Source organism: Aphelocoma coerulescens, chromosome 7 (assembly GCF_041296385.1).
Source record: "Aphelocoma coerulescens isolate FSJ_1873_10779 chromosome 7, UR_Acoe_1.0, whole genome shotgun sequence".
Classification (NCBI taxonomy): domain Eukaryota; kingdom Metazoa; phylum Chordata; class Aves; order Passeriformes; family Corvidae; genus Aphelocoma; species Aphelocoma coerulescens.
This window is the reverse complement of record NC_091021.1, coordinates 11,636,482-11,657,572: the sequence shown is the minus strand read 5'-3', so window position 1 is coordinate 11,657,572 and position 21,091 is coordinate 11,636,482. Positions and strand designations below refer to the sequence as shown.

General features: G+C 40.1%; 1 protein-coding gene across 9 annotated transcripts in view; it reads left to right on the top strand.

Annotated features, from left to right (window-relative positions):
- SATB2 (SATB homeobox 2) overlaps positions 1–21,091 on the top strand; it is a 130,213-nt gene that overhangs the window by 16,522 nt on the left and 92,600 nt on the right. For 7 of the 9 annotated variants that reach the window (XM_069022098.1, XM_069022097.1, XM_069022099.1 and 4 more), the window contains one exon: positions 4,147–4,323. In XM_069022098.1, the coding sequence (XP_068878199.1) occupies positions 4,147–4,323 (177 nt within the window). Of the gene's footprint in view, positions 1–3,972; positions 4,048–4,146; positions 4,324–13,079; positions 13,220–21,091 lie in introns of those variants that run through there. The other 2 variants (XM_069022100.1, XM_069022106.1) reach the window with 2 other exon arrangements.

Below are 21,091 nucleotides of genomic sequence, written 5' to 3'. Positions count from 1 at the left end.
CTTTTCTTTCTAGTTGATCTTCATTTTATTAGGACACACAAGCACTGCTCCCTATTTAATGGCTGGAGTGGGTGGCTGTAAGAGTGGAACCTGCTCCTCAGCTTTCTGCTCTGCCTGTGATGGTTCTGTGGAACCAGACCATGCATAGAAGTTCAGTGCCAATAGTATCACATTTATCACTTAAAAAAGCATGCACTGGACAAAGTATTATTTGCAAATGAATAAAAGAAATAGTGCAGGACTTTTTAATAACTGCTTTCTTCTCGTCCTTCTAGTTTGTAATTAGAAATCTGCAGCTTTTACTTGGAAGCCTTACAGCTGGAGATGTTTTCCAGGGAGCTGTATGATTGCAAATTGATAATACTTTTAACTGTCTCTAAGTATTTTTTTGTAAAAATGAATGCTTTATGCAGCAGAGTATCTTGGGTTTTAACTTCTCTAATGAAATATCTATTTCTCTTTCCTTCATTTTTAAAGAATTGATTGCTCCCTACTGAAATAAAACTATCGATTAAAATGGGCAATGAGGAGAAAATGTGCATTTGGTCTCTTTGATACATATTTAATTTCGTCTTAATTTCTCAGCCCCTTAGGAGAGTCTTGGCAAAAAATGCAAGTGTGTTTACAAAGACTCTGTACATTGCAGCTTTGCCGTGAAAGCAACAGCGGAGCTTAAATCTCATCTCTGATTTGCTTAAATGTTTATGTTATACAAAGGTACTGGTTGCTGCTAACCATTCTCTTCTTCTGGGTAATGGTGGGAGCAGTTTTTCACTGCTCTCTTTCATGGGTTAAATGGAATTCTTGATGTGTATGGATGTCCTTATAAAAGCCTTTCTGTAGATCTCAGTTTATGCTCCCCTGACATTTTATGCAGATGGCATCTATATGGGGTCAAAGCTCTGCGGGAAGCGTGAAAGAGCTGTTCATGAGTCAGCTACGTTAATCAAAATCAAGAAGAAGCCTTTACTGTGATTTGTGATTGCTGTTAATGTTTTGTGTGCATAGTAGCATTGTGTTTGTCTTTAAGGAAACAAACTATTTCCTTTTTAGCCCTCGGATTACTCCTCGTTTTCTCTGTGTGTGAAAATCAGTGCCATGTGTCGTGTACCATGAGCTGTGCAGCATCACTCCCCACAGCCTCTCTCTAAAGCTGGGAGAGTGAGTGCACACGAGTTCAGTGCTGGGGGACCTCAGCCTGATCCGTGAGTGTGCACAGGCGAGGGTGGATGACAGGGATTCTGGCTGATTGCTCGTTAGGGAAAGAGCTGAGGAGTTCCAGGATTTATGAGTAAGGCTGGCTTGCACTGCAGTAACACTGCATGTGAGACTGTTATGGATGCTTGGTCTCCAGCTCTCTGAGTACTGCTCCAAATTCTTCAACTGGAATGACAGTGAGTAGTGACTAACTTGTACTGCTCTTCTCTAAGGGCCCTGTAGCAAGCTGGAGGTGTAATATATGCATGTAAGAGCAAGCCATGGTGTATATCAGCATGTAGAGAGCATGTTAGCATCTGCAGATGTTTTTCCTTTTGATTCCAACATACTGAAAGTATGTTTATTTTCAGATAACATTAGGAAACAGATAAGTTTGAGGTAGTAAATTCATTGGAGATACGACAGTTTAACTCTCTAATGCGAAATAGAGAGCAAAGCAGTTGAAACTTCTTGGAGTGAGATTGACTTGGAAATAAGTTTGATTACTGTTGCTTTTTATTTTATTTTTAAAATCAGTATGAAGATTCCAGATGCTATAGTGAGAAGCATGAGAATGGGTCAGTAATGACAGATGTGGTAACCTGCCCTTTGCTCTCTGTTTTTAAGGTGCTAATAGCAGCTTATCATCAGTTACTCTGGGTCACTGAGTTCAGTGATGTTTTTTCAAAAGCTGTTTTTTAGCAGAGCTCCTGCAAGCATGGACAGCAGGAAGGGGCAGGAAAGTCATCATGGGCAGGAGTTGTGTGGAGTCCTTTGTGCTATCCATAAAGTGATATCATGTACGGCATCAGTTCTAGCATTTGAGATCCTGTTTGTACTCAGACAGTAAAGGATGAGTGCAGAGAATAGGTGCAACTTCTGTGCTGGAAAGGAGAGATTTTTGTATGACAAGGAAAGCATCCAGCAGGAGCATAAAAGACAGTGTGACATCCTTCTTATCAGTTTGCTTCACCACTTTTTCTGTCTTGCCAAAATGTAATTTACACAACTGATATTACAGCCTCAGCATTTGGCCAATTATCTTAATCTTTTGCTAAGACATTAATAGCCGCATCAAAAGTGCTGTGACAGCCTGTATGTTCGACAGGACTGGAGGTTTGTCACTTAAAGAGACTTATTTTCATATTAACTAGTTAAATGGTGTATGGAGAAATAGAATTCAAGTTTTAACCTTTGATAGGAAAAGAAATTTTGTCACTGATTTCAGAGGAACACGATCACCCATGTACTGTCTCTTCAGGAAAGCACCTAGAGATTTTTTTTCACTGAGATTCCTTTTTAGCACTGTGTGTTAGAATTTGGCTGCTTGAACTTGAAAAATGCATCAATTTAACCCAGAGTCAAGCAGTGAAGAGGCAGCAGTATCAATGTGATGCTATAACCTTCTTTCATGTTACTTTGGGGTGTGTTTTAAAACAGAGAATTAAAACACATCAAGTGGATATTGTAGCTTGTAGCTCCTGCAGCTAGAATGTCAAACTGAGAGCCACTCCGTGCTAGATAAGTCACTAAGTTAGAATTATGTATCTAAAATGTATTTTAAAGTAGATCTCGTCTCTGGAAATTCAAGACAAGGCAGTTGCTGGTATGGCTGGATTTATTTCAGAGCAAGGTGACTTCTCTGAAGGGATATATATCTGTTGGTTTGTAGACACTGAAGCTACTGACAGTAGAAGATCTCAAAAATATTTAATAGACTTTGTGAAGGAGAACTGAAATGTGGCTTTCTCCTCTTTTTCCCTTAAAGAAGTGTCTGGTCCAGAAATACAGTGATTTGTGTCTGAAATTCATAAATATGCTCAGATATTTTTTGTAGTTATTGTCTACTGGAAATGGTTATATTTCATTCTGAAGAACAAGATTTAGAGGTGAACTTTCTGGTGACATTATGAGCATTAGATGGCACATTTGGAAAACTGCTTTAGGCTGAGATTGTTCTCTGCATCAATATTTTCTAGTTTACCTAGAGACTAACAAGTTGTATGTAACCAGTTAAAACATTTCTATGGCTGGAGGTAGTCTGGCCTGTAGCAGGTGGTGGAAATGGCTGTGCAGTTCTGTAGGTTTTCCGTCTGTTCCCTCTTCCTTCTGTGAGTGCACTGTAGGGCTGTTTCCTGCAAATTGGCATGTTTCTCTACTGCCTGTAGTATTGAATCCCTTAAAGTTCATGCTTCACAATTTATCTAATGCTGTAGATAACTTGATCCTGTAACCACAAAAGTAAATTTACAATAAAACGCAACAAAATTGAATCCAGATGACCTCCTGATTTTTCCACTTCTGTGGTTCCTCCTCATCCTTGATCCTTTTTTGAAAAGAGTTGTTCTCACACTCTTCATGGATGCAGTGGAAAGACACCCATGGGTCTCTCTGGGTCTATGTGACCATCAGCTGCCAACACAAGATTATAACTTTCAACAAAATCAGTGCGAGTATTTTCCTTGTACAGTGAGAAGACTGGCCATGGTCTGGGTCCCCCAAGGGGACCAGCCCCTTGCTGATTTCTCCGTAAGTTCACTGTGTAGAGAGAAGCCGAAATGGCTTTTTGTGTCAGGTTTTCATATGGCTGAATGTGGAAAAATGACCTGAAAGAAATAGGGACATTCATGGAACTGTAGAAAACTTCTGCAATGTTGAAAAAGTCTTACTAGGAATTTTTGTTCATCTTCATACTGACTATGATTCTGTTCCTGAACTGTATTCTCTAGAGCTTTTAGTGTGGTTTTTAAATGAGTCAAGTGATGAGACTTTAGTATTTCCCTTGGAAAGAAAACAAAAGTTATCCCACAAGGGAGAAAGGCAGATTTCCACTTACGATGAGTCTTCTAGGTGTGTTAATTTACAAGTTTAATCAGAGATGTATGACACAGTTCTTGTTCCTGTTATTGATGCTTTGCTGGTTTTTTTCTTGGTGTTTTTTCCATCTAGGTTTGATGATTCCAGTCTTTTGTGTGGTGGAGCAGTCGGATGCCTCTCTTGAATACGATAATCGAGAAGAGCATGCTGAGTTCGTTCTGGTTCGCAAAGATGTGCTCTTTAGCCAGCTGGTGGAGACAGCGCTCCTGGCTCTGGGGTATTCCCACAGTTCTGCAGCTCAGGCACAAGGTATTCAATAAAGTTTTTTCCCACTTCTCTGCACTGCAGAAGATAGCGCCTGAGGTTGTTAGATGTAAGGAGAAAGCAAGAAAATTGGTGGCAAATCTTGGAAGTGTTTATATCAGTTGTGTTAATTGCTTAATACTAAACTAGGTGTACAACAAGCCCTACATTTTTAGCCTGCCTAGAAAGCATTAGCTAGATCTTGCTGAAGTGTGAAATCTGGTGATAATGATCAGTCAGGATATTCATGACACACTTGTTCTGTACCATGAGTCAGGTTGCTGCTTGGCATAGAACCTTTAGGTGTACAGCTAGATGGTATTCAGTATTCCTCTTTGTAGCCGGGCAGTTTTGAACAGCATATTGTAGTTGTTGATTTTTTTAATTATACACTGTAGCTAATGGTTACATATATATATATACATGCTCTCTTTATGGCAAAAAGTTGTAGGGCTAAATGTGCAGGCTGATTTCTGTTTTCAGTTACCTACTATAATGCTGCAAAGCCCTTTGTAAAGCTCTACAGTCCCTTCCACTCAGAGATGATTCTGTTAGCAGCTAAATCTTAAAATAAACAAAGCTTTCCTCTCTCTACCCAAAATATCAGCTTAAAAAAACCCCAACCTAAAATCATAATCTTGAGGGAGATGGGCAGGAGGTGGTGGGTTGGGAAAAATCTTTCCAGAATGAACTTTGAATTTCAAGAGGCTTTTTTATACTAAACAGGTTATTTCAGGGCTTATTCTTTTGGATGAGAAACCTGTAAGTTTGTTTTATCTCCATATCACCAATAAAACCTGTGCACATTCAGAGTAGTTTAATAGCAATTTTCTTCGGGATTTGGATTTTGTCTATTGATTTTAATTGTTCTGTATAGGTAGGTATTTAAATGTGGGAACAGAAGGACCAATGGTGGTGTTGAATCCAGGAGTTCCAGGGAGTGGTTAATCGAATGGGCTCCTTGTGCAAACTTCTTTCCAAGCAGAGTGATAATGATTCATTTCCTCTGTCAGACTCTGCTCTGTGAGAGAGGCTCATGTTCTTTATACAGGCAGAGCTCATGTGTTTATTTACACAATATGGTAGTAAAAGCCCTGCAAGAAAGTAGTTGTTTTGGTTTTTAATATGAAATGCTTTGTGTCATCTTAGGGACTCTTTTTTTCTGAATATAAAAGGTCAGAATATCCCACTGTTTCCCTCCTGGTGAGCCAGCTTTCTGTTTGACAGCACTATCCATCTCAGTTAACACAGTTGCTCAACATGTTGCGAGCTAACATGTGGAACATGCTGCATTAGGTGGCCAAGATTTGTTTCTTGGCACTTCCAAAGGGGAATGGGCTTTGCAGAAAACCTGCTCCAAGGAGGCATGCCATCCAGTGCAGTGATCCACACTGCCTGAGCATCTCACCTGGGGGAACCTTGCTTTTGTGGCATCGCTCTGTTGTGAGAATAGAGAGGAGGAGGCAGATTGACTCTCGAAGGAAATTAGTCACCGTGCACAGAGGAAACGGCTGCTTTGTTTTTGAGCTTTGTCAATGAGCAGGTTCAGATACTGATCTGTTGCTTGATGTGTTGGTCAAATAACTCGACTAGAAAATAGAAGTTGAATCTTTAATTACTGTAATTTGTCTAAAAGAAAAGACTAAGGTATTTTCATCTTTAAGGAAGCAATTACATTCCTCTAGACAACATCATATGGTGTAATATTTAGAATGACAAAAAATACCTTAAAGAACCATCAGCGAACAAATCTCTTGGTCAGGTTATTTACCTTCACACGGAAGGGCCAGTCCACCAACGTCTTTTAGGCATCTTGAACAAATACTGCAGGCCATGCTGATTTTGAGATATGAAGCTGAAGTATGCAGCATGTTCTGTAGTATCTTGCCTCTGTGGTCACTGTCTGTAAGCTGAGGGGTGAGGTACAGGCAGGGAGAGCCAATAGATTTCTGAGATTGTTTTGTTTAATGAGAAAATTTATAGACTATAGGGCTCTAAATTGTTAACTAAGGTTGACAGAAGTGTGCTGCTAAAATGCTATTATAAGGATTTATTTGGGAACACAACTTTCTGATATTAAATTGGTGAAAAAAATAAAGCTATTTACTTTATTCATTATGGTTGTAGGACAAGTCTGCTTCTGTTCTAGTGCTTGGAATTGATTTCCATTAGCAATATATATTAATAAACGTCACTTAGTCCTTTTTTATGATCAACTGAATTACGGGATCTGCATGAGAAGTTGAAGGTCCTCAGGTGCATTTTTCAAAATGGTAAGGCTTTGAACATCATGCTGTGCAAAACAGTGACATGAGTAGGTGTCCTCCAGGGACAAAGTAAACACGTTTGTCAAAGGTTTGGTATTGTAAAAGCTGTCTAAGCTGTAACTTCGCATGTAGTAATTGTCACCTTTTGAGTTGAGAAAGTATTTCATTTTGGCCCCCTCTTTTTTTGGATGATGCTGAGAGGAGCAGCAATTTCACTTCATCTTGCAAGAAGCATCTTGCCTTTGCCTGTTCCTTTTAGAGTAGGGTCTTCTGTGGCAGATAGAAGAGCTAGTTAGGGGGGAAAGAAGAGCTGTGGCAGCAGAGAGAATTGCTGTGGGATTTCACCCCACCTTTGCTGCAGTTCCCCATGGCAGCCCTGCAGAGCTGCTGAGGCCGAGTTGGTGTGTCTTGTGTGCAGGGCTGTGCCTCACGCTTCCCAGCTGTAGAGCAGCACAGCAGAGACTGGCTGGTGGAAAGGAGATGTGGCACAGAGTGGTAGGTGGTATGTGCCTCCCTGAGGGGGCTGCGTGCCCAAAGGGGCCCTGCCATAGGGCTGCCGGCCTGGGCTGCAGCCTGGAGCTGCAGAGCTCCCCCAGGGTGTGATGCTGTGTCCGAACATTTGAGCTGGAACACACACACACACAGCTGCCACCTGGCCTGGGCCTCATGTAATGACTGGCTTGTGGTCACTTGGCTTATTATGGATCATTTTTATTCCTGGTTCTAGGTAAATTGATAAGTCAGCATAAACAATCTTGAGATAAAAATGTATCAGGAGGTATATGCGAAGGTGGCCCCACGCCTCCGTGGAAGAAACTCTTTATTCCCACACAGTTTGGGCAGGACACATTTATTCCACAAACAGCTGGTTGTGATTTTTTGTTGATGATGGTGGAGCAGAGTTTTCCAGCAAGTGCTGCCCTCATGAAACTTCCCTTTTCTGACAGGAGCTGTGAAATGTCTTCTGGAACAGCATGGGAATTCGTTAACAGCTTGGCACTGGGGTGTGAAAGTTGGTGGTGTAAATGGCAACAAAGGTTTAATAAACATTTATGTATTTTTCTTTCATCACTCGAGTCTACACCTGACAGTAGTGAACCTGCTACATGTGCCTTTTAGGGAGGAAAAGAGTCATGCTTTAAAGGGGCACCTGTTCTTATGTAGTTTAATAAAATTTACATGCCCTGATGAATTTTTTTTTTTTTGTGGGTTAGGTATTCTAACAGGGCTATGCAAAAGAAGGGAACTGGTAGGAGGTACATAGAATACACAGTGCTGAGTGCTGGAACCAAAGTAGTATAAAAGTAGCTGCAATCTGGTGTACCCTGTGTGCAGTCCTGTGGCTTTGAGACCTGCTGTGAAAGATTATTCCCTCCTCAGTGTGGGGTGGAAGAAGAACAGTGTTAGTTTGATGCTTTTCGTATCTACTTTCTTAGAATCCATGTGAAAAAGAAAATAGTGTGATTTCCTGTGGATATATATTTTTTCTTTTGACCAGTTCCTTGCTAGCTGTTTTGAGTGTGTACGTAGAACTGATGTGCATTGTCTGCAGAAGTTAGCAGAGCTGATTGGGTGATTGAAATGGAGTTTGCCTTCTCAGGTACTTGAACTAGGTGTAGTGGCAGGGAGTGTGGGGTGCCTGCCCTGACTGCTCTCTGGGGGCAGCTTTAGCCAGGCACAGACAGGATGGTTGCTTGGGTTAGTTACTGTGTGTGGCCATGACAAGGAAAGGGGTGTACAGAAGAGTGAAATGGTGCTCAGATGTCAAGTTGAACAGAAGGAGGAGTGATAAAACAGTGGAGGGAAGTTAACACAGAACAAGAGATCTTTCCCATCGTTGTCACTGTAGAGATTGCCAAGCTCTGCTTCTTAAGCAATGCATTACCTTGAGCAGAGCCATTGGAAGAGGCAGTGCCTTGCATTTATGCCTCAGAGGCCTCTCTTGTGCTCAGTTTCTTCTAATGCTGTCTAGAGACTGGAGAGAGGGGAAGACTTGTGTTTGCAAAGAGCTGTGTGTGGTTGGTCGGAGTGGAAGGCTGGATGGAGAGGCTGGCAGTGATCAGTGGGGAAGGTGTAGTACAAGAACAAGAAAGGAGAAGGGTTTAAGTATCTTGCCTTGCCATGTGGAATTGCAGTAGCTGGGCGCAGAGGTGAGTGACGCTCTGTGGAGATTGTGGTTTAGTGAGCAGAGATCAGACGGCTCAGCCCTGTCAGCCTTGCATCACTGCAGTGGGAAAGAGGAGAATTTTGTTGGGCCGATCAGTGTCTGGCTAGGGTAGCTGACACCCAGAGGTGTACCTCAGGACCTACTCCATTCCTACTCCAGCTGCCTCGCCTGTGAAACTCTGACGTTGCTTGCAGCCACAGGACAGCTTGGCTTCAGTGCTTCTGCAGAGCACTGTGTTCTGGAGCACTGATGCAGCTGTCTTTGCAGTGAGCTGCAGCAAGAGAGAAAGGTGGCTCTCCTGACTGTGTAGGAAGGAAACCAAGGCACAGACATATGTTAAGAGTTCTCTGGATTGATAGTGCACATGGCTGGGGTGGGAAGCAACCCAGACTGCAAGTGTGTTCGTTTTCTTCAAGGGTTTAAATGCGTGAACTCAGCCCTGCTCTCTGCTGTTAATTGGAGGCCCCTTGCGCTTGTGGCCTGTGTTTTAGTATTACTTCAAAACAGAGACCAGATCTGTGTGGTACGATGCTGTTTAGCAAATCTGTCCAAGCCGCAGGCTGTTGTGTGTAAGAATGTGGCAGCTAGAGTGCTGTGCTCCTTCACCCAGACTAGCCTTTGTGAGAGCAGCATGACCATAGTGCCCCTTATGGGATTATAACCATGTGTACAAATATTTGAAAGGTGTAAATACCGATGAAATAATGGATTTGCCTAAGCCGGTACAAGAGGGTAGGGCTCTGAGGCAATTGGAAGGACCTGAAGAGATGATTAGTAGGGAAAGATGCTGTGAAGTATTCCCATCTGTGCTGTCTCCAGAACCACAATAGCTTCCAACTGAATGTCAGGTAAAGGGAGAACATACCAGCTGGGGGCTGTATTGAACACACACGCACAAGCAGGTTTATTTCTGTATCATATCAAGAAAGGTACAGTAAAAGTGTGGCGAAACCCTGCTGAACTGTGCTTGATATATACAGCCAAGTTTGCTGTAGCTGGGAAGACCAGATACGCTATTTTCTACAGAAGTGCAAGGTAGCAGTATGGGAAAAACTGAGAGGAAACCTGAATTCAGGTTTCTCATGTGAGTAACATGCAATAAGTTACAAGGCTGCTATAATCTGGGATCTTCTGACCCTTCAGCCCACTGTCACTTGTGTCTGAGTCGTGGCTCCCTATTCATGTGATCAAAGACCTTCTATTGAGAAGAGTTTAATAAATAGGAGAGACATTGGTGATATAATGGCTTAAATAACAAGAAGATACAGTGATCAACAAGCTAAATGTTGGGTCACTTCCTGACTGTCACTCCTTTCTGCTACTTTTTTCTTTTTCGTTTTAACAGAGACAGTGTATTGGTCTCACCTAACAGAGTTGTCAGCCCATGTAAAGCTGCTGTATTTCTCTGAGCTCAACCTCTTTTGACACAGAGTATTCTCACCCTGCTAAACCATGATTTAAAACAAAACATCCTGAAACAAATGAAAGAAACCCACCCAGCTCTCTTCACACCTCTTTTCAGCAGTTCCATCTTACACCATCTCTAATTAACAGCTCCTTACCTTTGGTAATCCCCTTTGTCCCCCTTGCTTCTACTGGGGATACTTAAAATGGGTAAACTCTTGTTTCTTCTCTCCAGTTTCAGGTGGCCTTATAAAAGGCCCAAATCAAATCGTTTAACAGTAGTATGTGCCAGGGGTACGGCTCATACCGACATCTTGCAGTAAACTCTGCTGTGCAATTCCGTGACAACTTGTCTGAGGTTGCTAAACAGACTGGATTTCTTGCAGTGATACTCAGCCATCCAGATCAAAGTTTTCCTTGTAAAAGCTGCTCCTTCTTGACCTGTTCATTGCTTGAGTTGTATTCTTTGTCTTTCTCCCTGATGTTTGAAGAAAGAGGGCTAAGAACTTCTCAAATATTTATTTCCCTCCCTATATACATCATTTACCAGCAAATCACTGTTTTGTCTACCCTACAAAACTTCACGACAACTGTAAGTGAAATTCAATTAGCCGGAACCATGAGAGAGTCAGATTTTAATGAGAATATTGAAAACCTCTTCGTTCTTTGTGGGTTTTGATAGGCATTTCTGTGCATAATGGACACAGGGGTTGAAAGACACTGTTGTTAAAGGTCAGCATCTCATGTCATTTCAATTAAAGTCCTAGAATTCTCTTTAAGAGTTCCTCAGAACTCTTAAGAAATCTTATGTAAAAAATAAAAGAAGCAACAAAGATTGAGGCTCCTTATATTTGTAGGATTTGCTAAAATTAGTCTTGCATTTTTTATGGAAAATGTGACATATAAAGAAATGTTAGAATGTCATATTTATAGATATATAAATGGAATATATTTTAAGTTTTACTTTGGTTTATATATATAAACACATATATGATATATTTATAGTTTAGTATATAAACACACATTTTCTACATATACATGCGTACAAATATATATTTATATTAAAGTATAATATATATGTGGAAGCAAAAACTCAGAATTAAATTAATAAATTAATCTTTCAGATTACTTGTCATCCTTATTCTCCATTTGTGCTGTTATTTTAAGTAACCTCATTATCCCAACAGCATGAACGCCAGTGAATACTTGATTTTTTGATAAGCTCTCTGTGAAAGTTCTTAACTTCTGACTAGTGGTCAGTAAGTGTCTGTCTTTCCTTTTCTTCCTGCCACCCCCAAGCTGGTGTATAAAAGTTAGCATGTGGTATCGGCATTCTGATCCCAATATATTATTTACAGGACTCTTGTGATGGAGCAAAACCTTCTACACATAATAATCTATTTTTCTAGATGGCAAACATCTGGGTAGTACAAGTAAATGGGTAATTTATTAGTGTTTGAACAGCTTAAAGGAGGGTAAGTAAAGGTAGTCCTGAACAGCTCAGCACTTCTGACACCGCTTTCCGTCTCATTTGCGGTTTGTGACTGAGCACAGCACGGCTCGTAAGCAGGAAAGGGGGCAGGGGGAAAGGAGGGAGCAGGGTGGACACAATGGGCTTTGGCTGTTCCAGTGAGACACCCTTTCATCCTTCTCTCAGTGAGACCCCACATACCTGCAAAGGGACTTTGGCATCGTGTGCTTTGAAGCACATCATGTTTTGGTAGCAGCTCTGCGGGCTCCAGTGAACTTGTTGCAGTGCTGTGTGTGTGTCATTTGTTTGTTCCGTGGTCATAATGGATCAAACTTGGACTGTGCTATGGGAAGAAATCATTAAACCTTTCATTCTTGTCTTGTTTGTTTCTGAGCAATATTGCTCAGGCTGTAACAGTGAATCGGTGCTTTAGTTTGGTGAGGGCCACATTCTTTAATGCTTTCCATTCACTTTATGTTGCAGGCTATGTGCAAAAAGGTAACACCGCAGGATAGAGGTTTCTTGTAGCTTTGTACTCTTCAGAATACTTTCTGTATTCTGCCAGTGTTGTAAACCAGTGGAGAAATGCTGGGGAAATTGAGCCACATGCTTTTTTGTGTCACAGCAACCATTACAGTAGTTTGGGGTAAAATAAAAAACAAGTTCACTCTGAAAGGCCTGTGTGTACTCGATTAAAAACTTAGACCAGTGTATAATAAATTCAGATTTTTCCTGTCTCCCTTCCCAACCTCTCAGCTAAACCCACAAGTCCAGGAAACACTGGCAGTTTTGAGTAAAACTGAGAAATGGTCTTTATTAGTTTTAATTAAAAATTTTTGTTGTCTCTTTTTTTTTTCTTCTTCATGAATCTGATAATGAAGCAGTGCTCTATTTAAAAGTGGAAATAAATTAGGTTAGGCTAGGTCTTCCCCTGTCCAGAGAAGGAAAATGAGGTGCAGTTAACAGCCTGTTAGCTAACAAGGTAAATATTTAAACATTCAGTAGGATGAACAGAGCAAAGCCTGGTGCTGGTTAACATGTTAGGGTAGCTTTTTTTTCTTCCTTTTTTTTTTCTCTTTTCTTTTTTAGATTTTTAAAAATATTCTCATCTGCTGAATTATTTTTTCCCATTCTCTCCTTTAGATAAGGGAAGCAGCATTTTAACCCAGTGGCATGAGGGGCTTGGCTTTTTGTTCCAGCTGCAGATGGCTGTGCCCCATCTACCTTCCCCACAGGTGCAGAAAGCTGCACCCACCCCCAGCCACTTCTTTCTTTAACCTAACAGAGGTAGGGCACATCCCCCAGATCAGCTTCTGCTTATTTAGAAGTAAATCCCAACTTGAGAATCCCTGGTTTGCCTTGGGTGTAGGTTCCCTATGCAGCATTTATAATGGCTGTGCTGCTGGGGAGAAAGCAGAGCTCTCCCTGCTGGCTGGTCCACCTGAAGTCCATTTGTTGTCAGCACCCGGTCTGGATCTTGCTGCATGTGTTTGGGGGAATTGGTTTGAGCCTGCGGAGAGCAAAGGTGCTTGGCTGCAGGGCCTCTGGCAAGCTTGTGGTGTAGAGCAATACTTCTCAGTCCCCTTTAACCAGGTAGACAAACTAAGCATGAAAAACATTTTGTTCTTAAACTGAAAACCTAACAAAATAGGGGTAGAAAATTTGAAGGGGATAAACAGAAAGTGTTTTCTAGTTTAAAAAAGCAAAAGAGAGGCAAACACACTGATCCCTGTTCTGTGTCTTATCGTCTCTTCAGGAGAGATCCTCCTGGCAGCGACAGCAAAGGGTCAATTCAGACGGTTTCTCACTGCTGCACGTGAGCATGGTAGAAAGGACCTGGCTTTAATCCTCCTGGTCCTTTCTGGAATATAAATGAAGCTGTCAATCAGCAACTGTATTTGATGTTTGTGTCCTTTCATACCGGTTGAATTTTACAAGGGCAGTCTGCCCTCCTGCATTGTTTGTGATCGGGGGTCTGCAGCGGATTAAATGGCTACATTTAATGGAATGGAATGGGAAAGGATGAGCAAAAGACAGTGCTATTAGTGACCTCCTTTTACCTACTATCCTGCTCACTGGAAACCCACTCGGAGAGTACAGATGAAGGTTCAAATTCAAGCTATGTCTGAGAGAAGTGGGTCTATGTGCCCCCCTCCCATCTGCTGAGCTACCTGATTATTCAGGGTGCGTGTCTCTTCGTTGCTTTACTGGTGGAGGCCTTGTGGAGAATTGCTCGTACTCTGTCTGTCTTTTGGCCAGTAAATACCTTTGATTTATCCAGACAATTTAAAATAATATATGTTTATACAGGTGTGATTAAAAAAAGACATTGCATGAGGTTGGATGATGAGATGAGGTTGGGGCATTTTTCACTCTGTATTTATGGGCAATTTTACTTTCAACTGAAATGAAAAATAAATGAAATTATTCCAAATGAAAAATAATTCTTCCAAATGAAAAATAATTCTTCTAGAATGAAGTAACTGTCAATAAAGCTAGCATAGCCCTAGGATCTGGGGTCTGTATTTTATTCTGTTTTTACTTCCCATACTGTTTTGTAAGTGTAGCACTTTTGTCTTCACCTGGCTGTTTCCAAGTTACCAACAAAGAGTTAAATTCAAACAAGTAAGCTGGGAGGAGGATGCATGTGCCAGTCAGGATTCATAGCTAAATTGCTTTCATACTTTGTTTTTATAATATATTTGCTGCTTAGCCACATTTTGGCCTTTTTCCTTTTTCTAACAAAAATCATTCTGTGGGGTAGCTGGTAGATAATTCCTACTTTGACAGAGACAACACCGTGCTAAAAATGTCCCTTGGCATAGGGATCGTTAACTGATGGCAATTTGTCTGCCTTTCTAAGTAGGTTTTTCTTCGGCACCAGCTATAGAATCTATGAAATAGTCTGTGGGGGGGAAAAAGTGTTTATCTTATGTTGAAACAGAGGATGAACCAAATGCTTGAGGAAAAAATTGTATCAAATAATGAGCTATAGATAATACTGTATCTTTTCAAGATCCTGGAAGTAGATGTTTAGGCAGTATTATGTGGCAGTCAGCATGAGAAAATTGGCATTTTCTGAAATGCTACCACAGAATGTGCTTCAAACGTCACTCTTTATGTATCCATGTATATAGATAACATCAATTACATATTTTTAAATGTTGATGATGAGTCTAAAAGCTACATGCATTACAAACATAAAAGTTTCCTTTTCTGTGGCTTAACTGTGGAGAACAAGTCTTTTCTCAATCTGAAAAGCGTATTTGTTTGAATAATAAAATGAAGAGTGGTATTTTGTTAGTAATATTAATAGAGATTTATTAATTTATTGTGGTGCTTTCAAATAAAGGACTACACCTACTATGGTTTTTTTGGGGGGTGGGGTCATTTGCTTTTTTTGATATATCTATTAAAAGAGCATAGCAACACCATATATTTGCATTTTCTGATCACTAAAATTCCTCCTTACCATAAATGCGTATGTGAAATTGAGAACCTAATTAAAAGATTAACAGCATGTACAGTAATTTAACCAAAAGGCATGTGTTAATTTGTTAAAACACTAAAGATCTTTATGCTGTCTTTTTTGATGCTATCAAAATATTTTCCATGGAACTGGTTGAACCTGGTCTCTTCATTAGAAATTCTTCTGCAGACTAAGACAACTTAATTTCATATCTAATTGCATAAGGAATTATAAATTATCTTTTCTAAGAGACCTATGACACTAAAACACAGAATGAACAAATAAAATGGATTTGTTCTAGTACAAATGAAGATATATGGCAGTATTTTTATTACAGACACCATTTGTTTGGGCTGAGCATCTGAATATTTTACCATAAGATGAAAAGTGCTATTTGTTGAGCAGTCATTCTAGCAATGCATCTTAAGGTGTTTTGCAACTAATTGCTGTGCAATGAAGAAACCCAAATCAACAAAGCCCAGGCCCACCCATAAAATAAAACCCTATGCAGAATGAGATAAATCTGTTCCAAGGGAAGTGCATTTTAAGTGCATTCATAGAAGCAGTGGGATCTGCTTCTTGGATCAAACATACAACTTTGGTTCATGAGGAGAGACCTGTTGATTCAAAAAGTGTGCTTTAGCTCAGCAAAAGGGTGACTTGCTGCATGTAAAGTGGTTTCCAGCTAGTTAAGACATGCTACAGTGTAGACTGGAGCACACAGGTGAAGGATTTCATGTCTGGTTTCTCTTGGGGATGAGGTATAGAACAGTTTACTGAAGGTGGGGCATTTCCCTCACGTAAAGGGGAATGTAGGTCCTGCTCTGGCTCCATTAGTGTCCCACAACCTGAGGGGATGCCATTCTGCTGCACAATTAGGATGTCCCTCCCTCTTGGGGACTTCAGTGGAATCCTGAACAACTCTGCCTTCCTGCCTTGAAAACACAACCAGTAGGTTGTCCTTTGGAAACAGCAGGGTGTTGAACAGTACCAAGTGACACAGTAATCTGAGAATTGAGTATTAACCTTATGGCAGAATTCAGCAGAAATGGGCAATTGTTAAAGATTCGTCTTTTGTAACTTCTCATAGAATTGTATTCTGGCATTGAAAGTTTAAAATATTTTATAGTACATTTAGCATTTTGTAGTGCACTGTGTCAGTGTTGGTGCCAAGGCTGTTTGAGTGTTGCTGAACGTCTGTTTAACCAGATTAGATTAAACCCTAATACATTATTTAGTGCAAGGAACAAATTAATATTATACTGACCTTTAGAGGGTTGAATTAATAAATTTATCACAAGGATTAGTTTGGAATTGCATAATAGAGGCGTTCTTTTGTTTATTTATCCAGAACTACTTTTATTATGAAGTTTACTAACACAAAGCTGCTTCCATTAAGCTGATTGTTATTCCTAGATCCTAAAAGATCAATGCCATATTGTCTAAATCCCAATGTATGGATGGATTTATGAATTTTTGTAGAAGGGCACCAAAAGGGTAGTATGGCACTTCATAAAGTCAAGTAGAAAAGAAATGTAATAATTTTTAGCTGGAGAGCTTCTATGCTCTGGTTTGAGTGGTATGAGACAAAAACTTTGGTGTTTATGGTGAAATGTGGATTACCCTTTAAAAAAAATTTATGCCAAATAATCCCAAGTGATTTCAATTACAAGGTTAAGGAACATTTTTGTAATCATCAAAACGTGAGATTTTTTTTTTCCCTTAGCTTTCTGTAGCTCTGTATTAAAACTTCATTTTGCAAGAACTTCTTATGCTCCACAGTTTTGAGTGTGTGTCAGTACAGGAAAGTGGGGAGAGAGAAAGCAGAAAATATGAGAGACAGACAAATTTTCCTGCCCTGTTCGTCGTGACTTTGTGAGGGACAGCAGTGTGATTTTTTGGTAGTGTAGTAAGCACCAGCACCATGCCACTGAGGTTCAGCAAATCCCTGTCCCACTCTTCTCCTTCCTGACCAAGGTTGGGATGGAGTTGCAGGTACAGCTGTAGCACTGTATGGCACTGTGATGCCCCAGGGTCACAGTGTCAGTTTTGTGGAAGGAGGGACTGTTACACAACAAAATTGCCATCATACATCTTCAAGGCTTCTCCTGATTCTTTCTCTTTTTATATCTGGGTCTCTTGTGCACAAATTCTCGTTTTGCATGTAAATGTGAAGGAGATGGAGAAATCTTAGCTGCAGATGGAAAAAAAAAAAAGTCCTCCAGTGTCTTCATATTTTAAAAAAATCCAGAATTAGAAGGAGATAAATTTAATGTAGCCTTTGCACCATAATAATATGGCAAGACCTGACACAAAGCCATAAGGCTTTTTTCACAGATTTAGTTGTCTGGAAATTGTGCAGTGCTGTTTAAATAGAATGTCTTTTAATAGATCGCAAGAAATCAAAAAAATAAATTTAAAAAATCATGTTTTCACCAAGGATTACATGATGGCAGTGTTAACTCCCTTGCAATTAATAGACAGCGTGTACTTTGTTTTCCTTTGAGTGCTTAGCATTTTCTCTAGATTTCATCTGGTCACGTATCCAGGAACTGGGTATGGATGCAAGCTGCTGTTAATTGAACTGTATTTAGGACTATTAAAACCATCATATGTGCAGTATGGCAAGATGTATATCTAAATGTGCAATTGCAGCAATGTAGCCGTGGCATGCGTATCCTGTAGTAGATAGGCAGCCCCTAGTCCACATATTTTTAGATACAAAACCTAATTGGTTTATGACAAAATAACTTCTTATATTAGCATAGCATTTATCTTTTACAAAACCTGCAGTTATTTCCCCACAACAGTTGAGAAGTGCAGTTTGTAGCTTAACAGGAATATGTTCTAATTTTGTCGTGGAGCATTGGCCCATTGAGTCAGGTCTTGTGTTGTAGCAATTTCTTTATATAGAGGAAGGCTAGTCCTGGTTTCCCTTATCTCATACACCTACTGAATGTCTTTTTACATCCAGCTAGTTGTGTGATGTAGTATTTGGGGGGAAGAAGATGCTGTTTTATGCGAGGAGTGATCAGTTCAAGTCTGGAAGCAAAAAAAAAAAAATTCCTTATTTCCGTGCTTGATGGATTAAGTCTTTTATATAACATGTTTTATAGAAAAAGGGCTATGTTTGTACAGAAGGAGGTGCCAGAACGCTAATAGAAGTATAGTAGCTCATCTGATGGGTGGGACAGATTTCTTCGTGCTGTTTGAAAAAAAAAATTAACCCCGTGTGGGAGTGTAATATCTGGCATTGTTAATTCTTGACATTTTGTTTCCCATACTTCTGGGGCTCTTGACAAGGGGAGCTTCATCTTCTCTGTAAAAATTTAATTTGTAGAGATAAAAAAAATTCTTAGAGGATTCCATCAGAAGCTTGTTAGCATGATCCTGTCTTTGGCATGAGAACATGGAATAGAAAAGAATCCAAGCATTTTAATTTGCTGGGAACAAAAAGAAGCTGGTTGGTAACTTTGGGATGCAGTCTTGCTCTCTGAAGCACATTACTTTGCGGGCGTGCAGGCACGTGACAGTGTGATCGTACATGGGGCTGGGTTGGTTTCAAACGCGCCTGGGGCCTCCTGTGGCCCTTTTGTTATTTCTCAGCCTTTGGCACCGAGTGCTGGTGGGGGATGTGTGGAGATGGGGAAACGAGAGAAATGGATATTAGAATTCAGTAGCAGATTTAAATTAAGCAGAAACCTCAGTATGTTATAAACTTGTAAGGCTATATATACACTATGGCATGTGGCTGGACCGTAGTCATGCTCAGAAAACCACTGAATATTATAGGACAGTTCATATGTTTTCTAATTCTTCCCAGAAAAAAAGAGGGTTTTAGTACTAAGTAATATCTTGTTACTGTATTCCTACTGTTGGCAGTACAGCAATTTGAACTTTCAAAAATTGCAGATTAGGTATTTCCCTAAAACTATATGTACTATTTAGCATCTTACTGATGTTCTGGCAGAACAGCACAGGGATTGACAGAAACTGGAGCTGGAAGTGACTGAAGGGAGCTAACGGAGTTTAGTGAAGGTTATGGAAAAGCAGTTGTTTCCAGCAGATGTCCTGTGAAGAGAGATGGGAGAGGGAGAGAGATGCCAAAGCAGGAACTACTCACCATGAACGTGACTTTTTCAGCCAGGAGGAATCCAGGCTGACAACGTCATTTGGAACTTTGCATCTTTAGTAGGAAGAAGTAAGAACAGGAGTGAAAAAGCTGGTAGTAGTAGAGATAATGGCCTGACCTCTTAAAACATAAGCATGAGGTTCATATCTCAGAGGAAAATATTTCTTGCAATGGTAGAAACTGAAATGCAGGGTTCTGCTACTATTGGAGTAATGCCAAAAATGGAACTAGAAAGGTTTGTCTTGGTGTGAAGACTATGTGAAATAGAAAAGTTAAATGGGCATCCAGTGCTGTGATGTAGGGTCCAAAATCAGCTCACACAGTGCTGTTAATGTTCATAGTTATTGGTGCTGTAGCCTCAATAAGGGATTCTTTACCAGAAAATTGAGTTATATTTTCGGTTACAGAACTGTAAATAAAGTCAAATGCTTCTGAAGTCAGTGGAGTTTTTGATTTCCACTGATGCAATTGAGGACAGAGGTTGAAACATGATTTTTCTTTCCATATGTATCTCAAGCTGCATTTCAAACTTGTTTTATATGAAGAAATAAATAATGTGTTGTGAGGCGGGTTGGGAGCATAGATAACACAGGTTCACATAAATTTATGTATATTAGTATATGGTTACTGATCCTATACCTGATTGTTTGCAAAGAGCTTGTTTGGGGTGTTCCATTCATGTAATTTTTTAGCTGTATCCTGATATGGAAAACGAAACTCAATACCGCTATTCTGGAGTGAGTTGTTTAGCTACAGGAGATATAGGCCAAAGCCATTTTACTACAGAATGTTTTTCCTTATTTGAAAGCCATCCTTTTGCAGGATATTTTTTGTTTAATGATGTTCAGAGTAATTTGATTGTTATTTCTAATATATCATCGAAGCTTGGGTTTGGGTTCTTGCTTGCTTATGTGAATACCTGAGACACAGTGACTTAGACTGGAACAACAAAATAGGGATGACCTGTAGGAATCCTCCTACCACTTCAGGGTCATGGACAAAGACGACCTGTGTCCTCAGAGGCCAGAAGTGGGGCAACTCTAAGACTGAAAGTAAGGAGCTATGTGTGTCTTAATATATACAAGATTTGACTTGGTTTCAAGTACTTTTCTTAGGACTGGAGGAAGGAGAAATCTGCAGAGTAGGGAGACACATGAAGCCTGGATTTAAGAGCCTTAAAGTAGGGTATGGTGTTGCTTTAGTTGTGTGTCTGTGTGTGTTTGATTGAAGGTGGGGGGATAGCAAATATCCACTGTTTTGGCAAGGACTGAGAAGTTGGACTTTAACTTGACTAATGCGTATATGTATGTAGGAAGGTTTTAAAAGAAGGGGAAAATACTTGTTAATTTGGACTATTTGTGGTTGAAATATGAACACTTGGGTGTAATAAGAAGAAACACAGTAACTTTTTGTTTTCAGAGAACTTTTTAGAAATACTACTTCAAATTAAGATTCATGTATTTTGTGGGGTTTTCACATAGGGTGGAAAGCAGGGTACCCTGTCTGACTGCATCCATAAATCAAGATGGTGCCTTTTTTCTGTGAAGCTGAAGGTAAAAGACTTTTGGTTTTAAAGCACAAGATAGTTAGTACTTGTCTGTAGACTTCTAAATAATATATAAATGCTAAAGTTTTTTATTTGATTAACTCTTTTTTTTATTCATTAACAAGGTGCTTATGGAGGAACATTCATCAGAAGCTTTAGAAATTGTGGGAGATTTGTGTCATCATATGATGTCATTACAGCAATACGCTGCATTGTAAAACTTCAGAGCAACCACTGCTGTACCACCAGGGTGAATAATGGAGCATTCATTCATTCCTTCCAAATCCCAACATGAAATATTCCACAGGCTCTCTTAAA